At 50.5% G+C, this 13,437-nt stretch overlaps 5 protein-coding genes across 5 annotated transcripts; 1 reads left to right on the top strand and 4 right to left on the bottom strand.

The window, feature by feature from the left end:
• Nucleotides 1-937: 937 nt before the first annotated feature.
• Nucleotides 938-4,341, bottom strand: N7459_001619 (beta-glucosidase; the record flags this gene model as incomplete). Its single annotated transcript, XM_056940804.1, has 3 exons — nucleotides 938-3,342; nucleotides 3,402-3,564; nucleotides 3,652-4,341. The coding sequence occupies 3 exons, from the start codon at nucleotides 4,339-4,341 to the stop codon at nucleotides 938-940; spliced, it is 3,258 nt and encodes a 1,085-aa protein (XP_056805084.1).
• A 515-nt stretch (nucleotides 4,342-4,856) lies between these two features.
• N7459_001618 (putative mRNA-nucleus export ATPase (Elf1)) lies at nucleotides 4,857-8,334 on the bottom strand (the record flags this gene model as incomplete). The annotated part of the gene is made up of 3 exons (XM_056940803.1): nucleotides 4,857-4,910; nucleotides 4,972-6,217; nucleotides 6,272-8,334. 3 exons carry the CDS (start codon nucleotides 8,332-8,334, stop codon nucleotides 4,857-4,859), a joined length of 3,363 nt encoding a protein of 1,120 aa, XP_056805083.1.
• Nucleotides 8,335-9,136: 802 nt separating this feature from the next.
• N7459_001617 (SDR family NAD(P)-dependent oxidoreductase) lies at nucleotides 9,137-10,077 on the bottom strand (the record flags this gene model as incomplete). Its single annotated transcript, XM_056940802.1, has 2 exons — nucleotides 9,137-9,960; nucleotides 10,014-10,077. The coding sequence occupies 2 exons, from the start codon at nucleotides 10,075-10,077 to the stop codon at nucleotides 9,137-9,139; spliced, it is 888 nt and encodes a 295-aa protein (XP_056805082.1).
• A 1,367-nt stretch (nucleotides 10,078-11,444) lies between these two features.
• N7459_001616 (con-10 family general stress protein) lies at nucleotides 11,445-11,753 on the bottom strand (the record flags this gene model as incomplete). The annotated part of the gene is made up of 2 exons (XM_056940801.1): nucleotides 11,445-11,567; nucleotides 11,628-11,753. 2 exons carry the CDS (start codon nucleotides 11,751-11,753, stop codon nucleotides 11,445-11,447), a joined length of 249 nt encoding a protein of 82 aa, XP_056805081.1.
• A 684-nt stretch (nucleotides 11,754-12,437) lies between these two features.
• N7459_001615 (uncharacterized protein) lies at nucleotides 12,438-12,835 on the top strand (the record flags this gene model as incomplete). The annotated part of the gene is made up of 2 exons (XM_056940800.1): nucleotides 12,438-12,639; nucleotides 12,702-12,835. The coding sequence occupies 2 exons, from the start codon at nucleotides 12,438-12,440 to the stop codon at nucleotides 12,833-12,835; spliced, it is 336 nt and encodes a 111-aa protein (XP_056805080.1).
• Between the last annotated feature and the right edge of the window lie 602 nt (nucleotides 12,836-13,437).

The following is a 13,437-nucleotide window of genomic DNA, read 5'->3' as shown; positions in this document are numbered from 1 at the left end:
GACCTATCCGCTATAGCAACTCAAGCGAAGATGATGAGTGGGTCGTTTCAGCCAAGTTATCGTCGTGCAGATCGGAGTAGGGATCGACAGATGTCTTACCAGTGGAGCCGCGACGGTGCTATTTGCCATGACCGTCCAGAGCAAGAAACGGGACGGAAAACTCGCGAGAAGTCTGGGATGAAAGCGAGGCGATTCAACGGTTTCCATGTACACCAGCAGTACAAGACTTCTAGGGCAATCGTATAGAAAGTCAACGAATTTCCGCATGTGGCGTGCGCCGAGTCATCCACGCGAGCTCCACACTGTCTCGGAGTAAACAGGCTTGACATCACTCGCCGACGATGCCGGTCAACTAGTTAACCAGGCAGCCGGAGGTCCCGTGTTGTCGCTCTCGCCACAATGATCTGAATGATGAGGTGGAATATCTGGAATATCTTTGCTGCGGGAATGCGCCGACTTGTGGAGTGCGAAGTAGTCGAGATCGGTCGAGGATCAATATGCCTGCGACGAGAAGAGACGATCAGCAGACTCCGCCTCCACCGCCGCAGTTGGCCGGGGTCGAGGCAACAGGAATAACAATAATAGAGCTTGGGTTGACTCGAACGAGCACAAATGTCGGAGTAACCCGATTGCGACATGTGAGTGGCGGTGCATCGGTATGAGCCCACTGAGTGTCATTCTGCAAGACGAAGTCTATAATGCTTATGAGCGTAAATGTCTTGATCCAATTCCATCGCCCGGGTGGATGAATCCAAATGCCTCACCCAGGTTGCAATCAACGCGATCATCGGGAGTCAATCATGGGTTGTATGTCCATTAAAGGATATTCCGCTATGTGTGCATAGAAAAAGAAACGACCCAACTCCTTTCCCCGGTATTACAAGTACTTATACAAGGGTGCATCGCCATCATCCAAAGAGTAGCCCACAAGCAAAAACTAGAACTCAGCCACCAACGGCAAATCCCGCGAGCTTCGCCCAGCCCAAATCCGGAACGAGCCCTCTGTCGGAAGAACCCAGTTTTGTGCCCGCACGCTCCAATAGCTCAGATCCTTGCGGGTCAGGGTCATATTGACCGTGGTGGTTTCGCCAGGCTGCAGCATAACCTTGGCAAAGTTCCGGAGAACTCGGACTGGAAAGTCGATTGACTCGCGTACCATCCCGAGACCGCGGTGTTCGGCGACTCGGTCAGGGAATGAGACGTAGATCTGTACGACTTCCTTTCCCGGCCGCGAGCCTGTATTCGTGAGATCCACAGATAGCTCCAGCATGGGCTTGTAGAGGGATGGGTTTCCACCGGGGCCGCCTCCGGCGGCAGAGGGACGCTGAGATTTCTCGTATCCATTTGGATAGGGATAGGGAGCGGGCTTGGTGCCGTCCCGAGATGGGAGGTAGGGGTAGACGTATTTATTGAGGATCTTGAATCCCGGAGGGAACAGGGCTCCGGACGGGCTCTCAGGGAAGATTTCATACTTCGGAGGATCGATCTCGTTCGGGGGACGTTTGGCGGGCAGTCGGGATTTTGGTTCCCGTGGATTGATGCGAAGTGCGGAGAAGTCGAATGTAGTGTATGAGAGACCAAAGCCAAACTCGAAGTGAGGTGTGATGTTGTATTTGTCGAAATATCGGTGGTCGATATAGAGACCTTGCTCAAAGTTGACCTGCGGGACGGGATCATTGCTCTCGTATAGTACCTGCGCCCCGGGGCCATAGTCTTCCAACGCGTGGCCGATCGTGTATGGCAGCCGTCCACTAGCATCAACGTCACCAAATAGAACATCCATCAGAGCATTTCCACTTTCTTGTCCCGGGAGATTGCCATATAGGACGGCGTGTACGCCTGGCAGGTCGATCCAGGGGTCCAGTATAGTAGGGCCGATGGAGTGTATGATCACCACTGTTTTGCCTTGGCCGCCACCGCAATGTTGGGCCACGTCCTCGACGAGCTTGCTGCCATTGCGCTGGAGGAACAGGTCATTCCGATCGCCGTTGATGCCGTCGTGTCGGATAAATCCCTCACCTCCGTCAGCATTGGCGAACACCAGACAAAGGTCTTGCTCCACCAAGTCTTGCGCAAGGATATTATTGGTAAGAAACCCTCGTACATCGGCGGTATCTGATGGCCATGCCGATTTGAGTACTTCCCAAGGATTGACAAGGTAAGGAAAGTCCACTGCACCACTACCCCAACCCTCGGCCAGCGTGCCCTGGTTGCAACCTCGATCCGCACAATGATTGGGTCCTTGACCAGGCCCGGCATCCTCGCCATAGATACCGATTCGGTATTTGCCATTTGGTTTGGAGGCAGTGCGGGACAGTGGAAGGGTGTTGTTGACATTTTTCAAGAGCACGGTGCCCTCTGCAGCCACCTTGCGGGCAATGATAGAATGCGCGTGATATCCATTTCCCTGGGCATTAACATATCGATTGACGACCTGGCTCGTATCATCATCTGAGCTGCCTGGATGTAGCCCACCAATGCTCTCCCTGGTCCAGGAAGAGAAGTTGGGGCCACCGTTGCCCTCTGGTGGTGGCCGCTCCCATGTGTCTTGACGGAAATGATACCACGCGGCCACGATGCGAGTGACCATGTCGTTGAGTCTTTCTGCAGGAACAGAGGTATTCAAGACCGCACGGGTCAAGTGGCTTCCCCATAGTGAGTCGCCGTCTGCCCAGTGCAGACCATCGCCAGGCATGCTCATGTCGAGTCCACTCAAGGCACTCTGGACCCCTGATCGCTGGGCAAGCCAGTCTGACTGGACAAACCCCTGAAAGCCTAGTTCATCCTTGAGGATCCCATTGAGAAGCTTGCTGTTCTCACAGGCATGGCTATTGTTGACCATTTGGTAGGAGCACATGACACTCGCGACATCAGCACGCACGCTCTCGGCAAATGGCCAGACAAACACCTCATGTAGCGCCCGGTCATCGATATTAGATGATAACGCTGTCGGGATTCCCCACTCAAAAGGTTGGCGAAAATGTTCCTGTTCATTCATAACGAAATGCTTCGCAGTCGCCATCACACCGTTGCGCTGGATACCACGAATGGTCTCTGCTGCGGCCACACCTTGCAGCACAGGATCGGATCCGAATGATTCCCAGTTACGACCACCGGCGGGCATCATTCCAAGTGCTCCCATTGACGGGCCAAGCACGACATTAACTCCCTTCAGGCGGGCTTCGTTTCCAAGCGCAAACCCACGCTCTCGCATCAAGTCACGATTCCATGTTGCTCCGGTCGTGATTCCAGCTGGGAAGGCGCTAATATTGTCTGCATATCGGAGCCCGAGAGGACCATCTTGCAGACACAGCGAAGGAAACTTGATCAAATCAGCAGGGCCTGGAAAGAAGGTCAGTATCTACTCATACACTCGACCAACATATTCATTGGCTTCATACCAGTATTCCCAACACAGAGACCCATCATCCAGCCCGTGCCAGTCGTGATGTTCACTTTCTCCAACAGGTTCATCTGCTGCACAAGATTATGAGCTTTGGTATAGCTTTCATTCCACGACACAGTCGTTCCGCCCAGAGGAGTCGGATACCAGGGCACAGATGCCTACGCGAGTTAGCAAGAGTTCCAGCCCATGTCGCAATCCACGAAACACAATTCTAGCACAGTCAAAATCCAAACAAGGTCACATACATATTCCGCTGTTCCATACCCAAACCCAGACAGCCCCAAACCCCTGGCGGTAAGCCACATTGTGAGCAATCCAACCACAAGCAGCCCAAATATATGCCACCATGATTTCATGCTGAAGATCGATCGCCACCCCGATCTCCAAGCGCGGCCCTCGAGAAAGTTGCCATTCGGCTGGCCCTTGACCGCCGGATGTCCATAGTCGTCTCCGTCAAGGTCATCATCGCTGAAGATAAACGAGTTACCGTCTTCTAGATCGAGGTTGAAAGATTTCGAGAGCACCGTTTGCTCCGTTTCGAGGAGTCGTTCGATGCGCTTCCCGACGTCACGTTGTTCATCGGGCACGTCGCTGACACGAGGACTCGAATGGTCTGCGGAGGGCGTTGCGAGGGAAGGTAGTTGCTGGTTGCGGCGCTTTTCTGTCCCGTCCTGTCTTTCTAATGGCAGTAGTTTCACATTGGCCCCGTCTTCCATCAAGGAGTCGTCGGAGTCATCGTCGCGATCGCTGAGCTGCGCCGCATCTCGGTCGGAGGTACCTCCGCTAGCTTCATTCTCATACTGAGACGTCCGAGTTTCCTTGCCCAAATTGGTTGTGATGATATCTTCATCGTCCGTCGCGTTGTGCTCCAACGACTCGTAACCTGAACGGCGCGTTTTCGGAGCTCCGAGCTTAGTGCGGGTCGTTCTGGCCATCGCGCTGGTGTCCTGGGCGGCTGGATCGAGGATTCATCTATCGGCGACACAGGGCACGCATGCCGGGAATGAGGATCGATATGGGAGACGCGGAGAAGCGAGTGAAGATGCGTGTCTACAACCATCTTAAATTAAATTTGGGGTCGATGGGAAAGGCTATCAGCGCGGGGGGGGTCACCTGACGTGCTCTTCAACAGCATCAACGAAATGCCGCGACAAATGTAAATGTAGTCGCTCTAAATTGTGGATGGCACGTACAGACAATAGTTCATCGAGCAGAATTCCAGCAAAACAGAGCTTTTGTTCAGCAAGACAACCAGCCTAATGCCGGCGTTCAAAAGCAACATGCATATCTACCTAGAAACAGAAAAATCCGGAACGCCGTCTATCTAGATCCCATGCAAAACCACAGATAGCACAATGCCAAACCGAATGGAAAGAAGATACCGATGCAAAAGAACTAAGCATCAACATGACAAAGACCATGACGCGTCAGACTCATCTCCCAACTGAAATTACGCCTCGTCGTCGGTGTCGACGGGCTTGGGGGTACCCTTGGGGGAGTTCAACTAGGAGTTAAAATTAGCGCGATGTTCGATTGAGTCCCGGTATAGACAGGTAAAGACTTACCCATTCAATGTGCCGCAGGCGGCGGCGGGTCTCACGCTCCTTCATCTGAGCGCGAGTCATCTTCTTCTTCTTCTTAGCACGGAACTTCAGCTCGCCTCCCTCCTCGTCACCAGAGTTGACCGCCGACGGGGCAGCACTAGTGCTGGCCGAAGTGGCAGCAGGGGTTCCGGTGCCAGTAGGCGAGTTGGCTGCACTGTCCTCGAAGCGGTCCAAAGAAACAGCCGTGTTAGTGCGGCTGACTACACGACCGTCGGCAATGTGCAGCTGCTCTGGGCAGAGAGCACCCACAAACTCCTCGTTGTGGGAAATCATAACCACACCACCCTTGAAGTCGCGAATGGCGACAGCAAGACCACCCAGCGAGTCACGATCCAAGAAGTTAGTCGGCTCGTCCAGCACCAGCAAGTGGGGGTTGTTCCACATAGCACCCGCCAGCACGACCTTGACCTTCTGGCCACCAGACAGACCCGAAATCTCGTTGTGATTGGCGATTTCCGGGTCGAGGCCAACATCCTCAAAGTGCTTGGAGATGACCTTGGGTTCAAGGACACGGAAGCCCAGACCCTCACGGGACGCCTCGTGGTCATCAAACTCCTGCACCATCTTGTAGAAGCCAAGTTCGGTCAGGGTCTCGCGAGAAATCATGGTGTTGTGCTTGGGCAGCAGGCCGACCCATTTCACTTCATACTGGAAGGACTTCTTCCATTTCTGACGACCCATGATGGCCTCGATCCGGCGAGCTCCACGGCCGTCTCCCAGATCAACTGGCTTCTCCAGCTGGGCCTTGTCGGCATCAGTGAGAACGCGAGTTTGCTTCAAGTACACTTCGCGATCGTCACCATTGGCGTAACGCCACTGGAGGTATTGGCTGGGAGTCTTCTCAAGATGCATTTCTACGTGCTCAAGAGCGTGCTGCTTGATGTAGCCAATACGCAGGTTGGGGTGCTTCTCGACCTTGCCAGTCTGGGGAATGACTTCACCAGTCAGGATCTTGATGAAGGTAGACTTGCCGGCACCGTTTCCTCCGATGATCGCGACACGGGATGAAAGCGAGAGAGACAGGGAAGCATCGGTGAGAGACGGGCGAGGAGCACCCGGGTAGTGGTATGAGACATTGCTCATCCGAAGGATGGAACGAGTGTGAGACTTGATACCAGACAGGATGCCAGGAGGGGGGAACTTGAACTGCACGGTGGAGGCAGACAGTGTATAGTAGCTCTTGCCTTCGGGCTTGACCTTGACGAAACTATTCTACAATTAGTACATGCATATTAGGGGGGGGTTATCTTGCGGCACTTACTCGGCAAGGTTTCCGGGGTAGCAAACCAGCTTCTTGCCCTCATAGTGGTAGATGTCGGTACACACTTCATCGAGGAATCCCGAGTCGTGACTGACGATCAAGCTGGTGATGTCGGTGTGCTTCTTCAGATACTCCTGCAGCCACTTGACGTTGGCGACGTCAAGGTGGTTAGTCGGTTCGTCCAGCAGAAGAACATCGGCCTTCTGCAGCATAGCACGGGCCAAGGCCAACTTCATCTTCCAACCACCGGACAGAGAGCCGACGGGCTGAGATTGGCGACCCTCCGGGCCATCGGTGAATCCGAACTCCAGAAGGACCTCAGTGATGTGTTCCTTTCCTTGAGCAGCAATCTGCGGGTCCTTGGCGACATACTCGAAGATGCTGAGGGACGCATCCTCACCCTGGTTGTGTTCCACGAAGCAGGTGCGAACAACGTCTTGTGGTGGAAAACCTTCCAGTTTGTCGTTCGCAATACTGCGCATGAGGGTCGACTTTCCAGCGCCGTTGCGACCGCAGAGGCCATAACGGTGGCCCTTCAGCAGACGAAGGTTGGTGTGCGATAGCAGAAGCATACCACCATAGGCGAGAGAGAAATCGGCATTAACAATCTCAATCTCGTTGGGATCATCCTGGACAGGCTTGCCGAACTTGCGCTCGTCTTCAGCAACGTAGTGCTCCTGCACGGCAGTGGCAACCGCGCCGGCATGGTCATCTTCCAGCAGACCACGGAGGTAGGGCGCAATGCACAAGGGAATGCGATCAAGCATGCGGCAGTTGACATCCTCCCGAACCATGCTAGAGATGAAAGTCTTGGCCAGCTCGTGGAATGCAGCGTCGCCGAAGCCAGTCAGGCCGCCACGCTGCTGGATCTGTGAATTCAGGATTGCAAGGACTTCATCAGGGGTAACTTTAGTGATGGAGCCGACAGCCACATCATGATCGACCATAGCCTTCTGCATGACATCGAGAGCGCGCTCAGCCAACTCACGAACTTCTGGCAGGGAGGCGCGGTCCTTAACGCCCTTGACACCGGGCTGAAGCTTGGGAAGGAAGGTACGGGCCTCCGCGGGGTCGTGAACAAGCTTCGTCAGGTTCTCGACGACAACAACAGTCTGTCGAAGGGTCTCTTGCGGGGTGGTCGGGGTATTGAGGGAACGTTCGAGAAGGGGAGTGAGCAGCGCCAACACAGGAGAGGTGACAATGGCAACGAAGGTGGTCTGCGAGAGAGCATGGATGGCCTTTTGGAGAGTTTGGGCCGAGGGCTGCTCCATTGTCTTAATCAGGAGCGGGATGCGCGGGGCAACGTCGTCGTTAGACAGCAGAGTGGTCAAAGCGTTCATGGTCTTGCCAGCCTGCTTGGCTACCTCGCTCTTCAGGTCATGCATGCCCGACTCGACAACGGGAATCAATTCCTTCAATGTCTTTCCCATAGCTTCGCGCAGTAGGTCCTTCTGGCGCTCGTCCTCCTTGGTGCCAGTGCCCAACTGCGCCTTCACAGCCATCTTCTCCAGCAGGGAGAATCCACCAACAAACCCTTGCCATTTTCCACTACCCTTGCTGAGATATGACTCCAGCGCCGGCAACAGGGCGTTAGCCATGGCCTCGGGGCTCAGGCTGCCGAACAGAGCGTCAATGGCGTACTGGGCAGCATCGCGAACAACGGCACCCTTGTCGGCCAGTGCGTCCAACACGACCTGGGCAATACCACCGTTCTGCAGTAAGAAAACAGCCTCACTCAGAGGGAACTCGCGCGGGAAGCGCTCGAACAAAGCGCCGATGATCAGCATGGCACTCTCACGTCGGGCCCCATTTTTCTTATCGGCGGCGGCTTTCTTCGCTTCGGCTAGCACGTTGTAGTTCAGCAGACCCGCACATCCAACGCTCTGGATAAGCAGGTTGGTAAGTGCATAAGCGCCATCGAGAGACTGCTGCGAAGACTCCGATGTGAAGATAGTGTTGAGGAGCGAAGAAATCTCTTCGGGGGTGGGGGGGACGCCGGAGGGGGTTTTGGCGACGAGGGTCGGCATGGCAGGCGATTCAGAAGGCGAGACAGTGTGCGGCATATTCTCAAAAATGAAAGTCTAAAGAATCTGGCGCCGATATATACCGGACTGCGAAGCGCGTTGAGGGGCGCTCAGAGAACAGGGGAGGGAGGCGGGGCAAAAATTCCCGGACCGGCAGGACACAGAGTAGAGGGAGATGAGCGATATATCGTACCAGGCGCAATCCGGAAGACGCTGTACACAGTCCAGACACGACGGTCGATGCTCCAGTCCACTCAGACCTGGGGACGAAAAAAAGAGGGGAGATGAAGAGACGAAAGTTGCGAAAGTTGCGAAAGTCGAGCCGCCTCGGCGATCGGGCATTGCTTATCCTCACAATTTTTTTTTGTTTGGGCTGTGGGCGGTGGCCAATCAGGGACGAGCCTATTAGCATGGGATGCACCTAACTTCATACGGTTAGCCTTATCAGGCTTTTCCTTCCCGATAGATAAGGTGTCCACACTTGTGCCTGGGGCGCCCAAACGATGTCACGGGACCAATAAGACAATTGCATCGCTAAGATGTAATTCTCTTCGGGAAATGTGCTTGATTCCACTCGTAGAGAGATGTTGGGCTAAACTCTCATATTTACAGTCCCCAGGTTTTGAAGGCCTAGATGATCTGACTTTTGTCTAAACAGAGACATCAAGGGTGACACACGCTAGGGAAAGAGCAATGGAATAGAACAACTCACGGTTTTTCTGCAAGACAATCATTCAATTGCTAGAGATGTTCAAGAGCACCATCACTGGATACAGACTGATCAATTTGTTGCAAATAAGTACTAACAGCCAATGTAGCGCAGTGTTCGGATGCTCCCATTTTATACAGTTCCAGTTGCCAGTAGGTATCCGCCATCCACAACAATCGTCTGCCCATTGAGATATTGATTTGCAGTCGTAAAAATGACAGCCCCAGCCAAATCCTCATCCTTGCCGGGGCGGGCGGCAGGCACTTTTCCTTCGAACTTCTCTTTAGGGATTTCACTTTTCTGATGTTCATCACTGCCGCCGGTTGTCATTTCAGAAGGGAAAACACCAGGGGCGATATTGTTGACTCGAATTTTCAAGCCAGAGGCAACAATCTCGTATGCCAGTAACTTGGTGAGGTGAACCGCAGCGGCCTTACTGGTGTTATAAGCGAAATGATGCTGAGCCGACTTGACAATACCGGAGATAGATGAAATGTTGACGATAGTACTAGACCAGTCGAACTCATCCTGGGAAGCCTTATTGAGCAAAGGCAGGAATGCGGTACTGGTGAAAAAGATTTGTGTTACGTTGGTTCGCATAACGCTCTCCCAATCCTCAATCGAACCCTTGTTGTGGAACAACTCTTCTTGGAGCGCTTTAGGATCAGTTCGATCCGTGTCCATGGTCGATGAGGCAATTCCAGCATTGTTGATCAAGATATGGAGCTTGGATTCCTTTGCAGAAATTTCATCAACCAATTTCTTGATCGACTCCTTCGATGTAATATCCGCACTGATTGGGATGATCTGGCCGGGGATATCGTTCCCATATACCTCCACGACACGTTGTAGCTTCTCTTCAGTTCGACCGGTGATATACACCTTAGCCCCGTTCACAGCGAGTGACTGGGTGGCCATCAGGCCAATGCCCGACCCACCGCCAGTAACGAGGGCAACTAGATCCGTCATTAGTGAGCTGTTCTTCAACGATCAGGACTTCTTAACGCACCTCTGTTCTTCAGGTTAAAGACATTCTCCAGCTTGAAGCTGTTGTTGGATCCTTGGTAAGACATATTTCTGGAGTTTGAGATAGTTGAACTTGCTGCAAATTTGACAAAGCTGCGAAACATGACTATGGAGCAGTTGCAGAAGGTGTTCAAATATAATAAGCCCCACGGCCCATAACAAAGTCCATTACATCAGTTTATGGTAATTATGGATTCATTATCGAGTGTGAACAGCATCAGCTGCCAAAACTTGATATCCATAGCCATCTGAACCCTTGAAGCCCAACTAACCTTCGTATAATCAGGCTGATTTCATAATGACTTCTCTCGGGTCAGACAAGCTGCATAGTTGCTATTTCCTGGACATTCTGCAGAAGAGTCAATTGATTGAATCTTCAACGCCAGAAGTACTGGAACAACGGCATGGCCAAGTGAGCCTGTTGTAGTAATACTTGTCCAGGCCTGTTTTTGCCGGTTATGTAGTGGAATTACCCCACACTTATACCAGGTCTGTCAATCAATCAATCAATCAACATTCTAGTAACATGATACAACCTAACTAATTTTAGTACTAAAGAACATTTGCGAAGTCTAGAATTGTGCCCTTTTATAGATCCCTGTTAATGAAACTTTCTGTGTGCTGTGCTTCGATTTTAGCAATTTCTCAATCTTCTCAAAATCACCTCATATAATGACTGGTATATCATCTACATACCTACATAGTAAATTCCAATAAAGAGCCCTCTAGAACAATATATAGCCGAAGCATCCTATTCACGGATTGGCACTATTGGCGTTGGTATTACTACGTCAGTATTACTAAGTCACTGGCCGCCAAAACTCACACTCCCCCATGTAGAAGAGGAGCGCGTATAATGCTTCTGCTCTCTCCAAGGATGGCATTTTCAAAACAAGGAATAAATTTAAATAATATTTTACTAATAAAAGATACTGCAATCAAGTTTTTTTAATTTTTTAAGAACCATCGTCTAGATGAAAATTTGGTTATGACGCAATATAGTAGTCAGAATCCAAATCAAATACTTGCCCTGTTTTCAAACATTCGATCCATGTAAATTACATAAAGACGTAAGAGAGGTTCTTAATTGAGTCTCAATATAAGTGGGCAATCCAGCGCCAATATGCATAACCCTTGCATTGATTATGATTTGGATAATTATTATACTGTTGATCTCCACTAATAGAATGGAAAGGAGCAAGTCAACAAGTGGTGGCTTCATCTATTATAGAAGCCTACCTAGGTAGGGAATTCTCAATTATTCATCTAGTGTTGTTGGAAATTTGTGCAAGTTTATCGCAACATTGTCAATATTCTTAGTAGCGGAGATGGCAAAACGATTGGCATTATTTGACAAGTCACAAGCTTTCAACATTTTCCAAGTTAAGGACCATCCCACAAGAGGCAGAATAGCTCACTCGCTTGGCTGAGAGGCTCTGGTTGACTGGCCGCCCTTACGTCCAGCCTCCTTCGCACGTGGGTCATTGGGTTCAAAGCTACCGCCAGAGGCTTGACCTCCCTGGGATGCAATGTCCCGCTAGAAGATATATGTTAGATATATTTCCTCCCATGATATGCAAGGTCCAATTTCATTCACCTGCTGGGGAGCATCCATGCTAGCAAATCCACCAGAGTGAGAAGACTGACCGCCTTTGCTGGCGATGTTTCTCACTTCCTCTTCAGAGCGATTCACAAAGTTACCGGGGTTGCTGTTGGAGGGCATCTTGAATAGCGGTCGTGTGAAATTGCAATAGAAGAAATGTGTTGGAAAAGGTAGGCAGATCGATTATGAAGGTTATGTACTTGATCGTCCTGTGGGATTCTCACTGAATTTATCGCTATGAAACTGCGCCTGTTTTATCAGTTGATATAATTCAGGGTAATGATGATCTATTAATTGTATAATGGTTAAGACTAAATCAAGTTTATCATTCACCGATCAAGATTTTATTGTCTCTGTTTGCTGGTTTAATGAATACAAGGTTCACTAACTAGCCTCCATCAGGGAATCCTGTGGCAAATAGTGATTCATTGGCTTTCCTATTATGATGTAGACTGCTCTAGATCTTGACTTGATAATACCAATAGACATCATCAGTGAAAGGCCAGGCTGTGGCAACTTAGCATTGTGATTAGAGTATGAGCCTGACAAAAACCAGTTCAAAAAAGGCTCAAGCTTGGTTAACATAGAAGGGAAATAGTAGCAATGAGTCTATAATGACATCTTATGATTGACCTTACACAATCATGAATCAAGGAATAAATTTTTAGGACATATAAGAAGATACTGCTCTCAGATTCTTATGTGGATGCATGAGCGAAGATACTCTGTGCTATCCATACTCGGAGTCTTATCCATACTCGAAGTCTTCATTTTTCTACGACCTGTGACTTTCCAGACCCCAAAATGTCTAATGCCGAGGAAAGACAAGCAGAAGATCTCTATGAAAGAGACAACGATCAATCACCGGTGACTGGATCATTCAGAGACTCATCATACGCGAATGAGACGCGATCAGACTTGCGCAATACTGTCCCTGTTCAGAGTGACAATCAATCAGTCGACGATCCTGTACAGCCACCGTTCTCCAACTCCGACCAGCAACTCGGTAGGCGGTTCACCAGGACAAGCTCAAATATAAAATATTCAAATGTTCTAACAGCCACACAGAACAAGATGAAAATGAGGCGCTAGACCGATCCAATATTTTGCGCGGTGATCGTCTTCGCCACACAAAGCCAAGAACTTCGACTGGGTACAGTGAAGGGCCAGATGAGGATGATCTTCCAGCGGAGGCCCAGTAAGACTGGACAAGCGCCAACGACTTGGTTTTTATCGTTTTAAAATCAGTGCCTAGCTTTGGCAAGTTGCGCATATTCTGCCAATATCCTGTAACTGACGACGTATGTCCTAAGGAATTCATTCGCAACCCCGAAGGGTCCCTAAATAAATTGAATCTTGGCTTTTTTTTTACACTTGTCACTTCGTTAAACAGTTCAGTTCACCGGCTCAACAGACGGCCTCCCTACTCGTGTGAGTTATCTTCTTAGATCTGACATCGGAACATATGAGTTGCTTGGGGTTGCCATATATACAGTTGGTGACTATTCAATCACGGATTTGCTCAGTCTCGGACGCTCGACTTTTCTGGGATCGCTTTGAGTGAGAGACTATTGGGCTAGTTACTGGGAAGTCCAAAATTTAGCTAATCAAATCTCTGAAGTAAACATCATCCCGTCGTCATTTAGTCACGGAGTCGAAATAATCCTAATCATATCGGCAATTCGATGTCAGAAAGACGTGAATAACGCAATGAGCCAGTGTATCATTGCACCTTTCCCGGAGAAAGGGGAACCAGATGATAAAAGTGTTGCGAATGAGACGTGCTGCATACTTATCCTCCTTC

The sequence above is a fragment of the Penicillium hispanicum genome (genome assembly GCF_028827665.1).
Source record: "Penicillium hispanicum strain IBT 35686 chromosome Unknown utg000001l_segment0_segment0, whole genome shotgun sequence".
In the NCBI taxonomy this organism is placed as follows: Eukaryota; Fungi; Ascomycota; class Eurotiomycetes; order Eurotiales; family Aspergillaceae; genus Penicillium; species Penicillium hispanicum.
The sequence above is the reverse complement of the archived record's forward strand: the minus strand, read 5'-3'. Positions and strand labels throughout refer to the sequence as shown.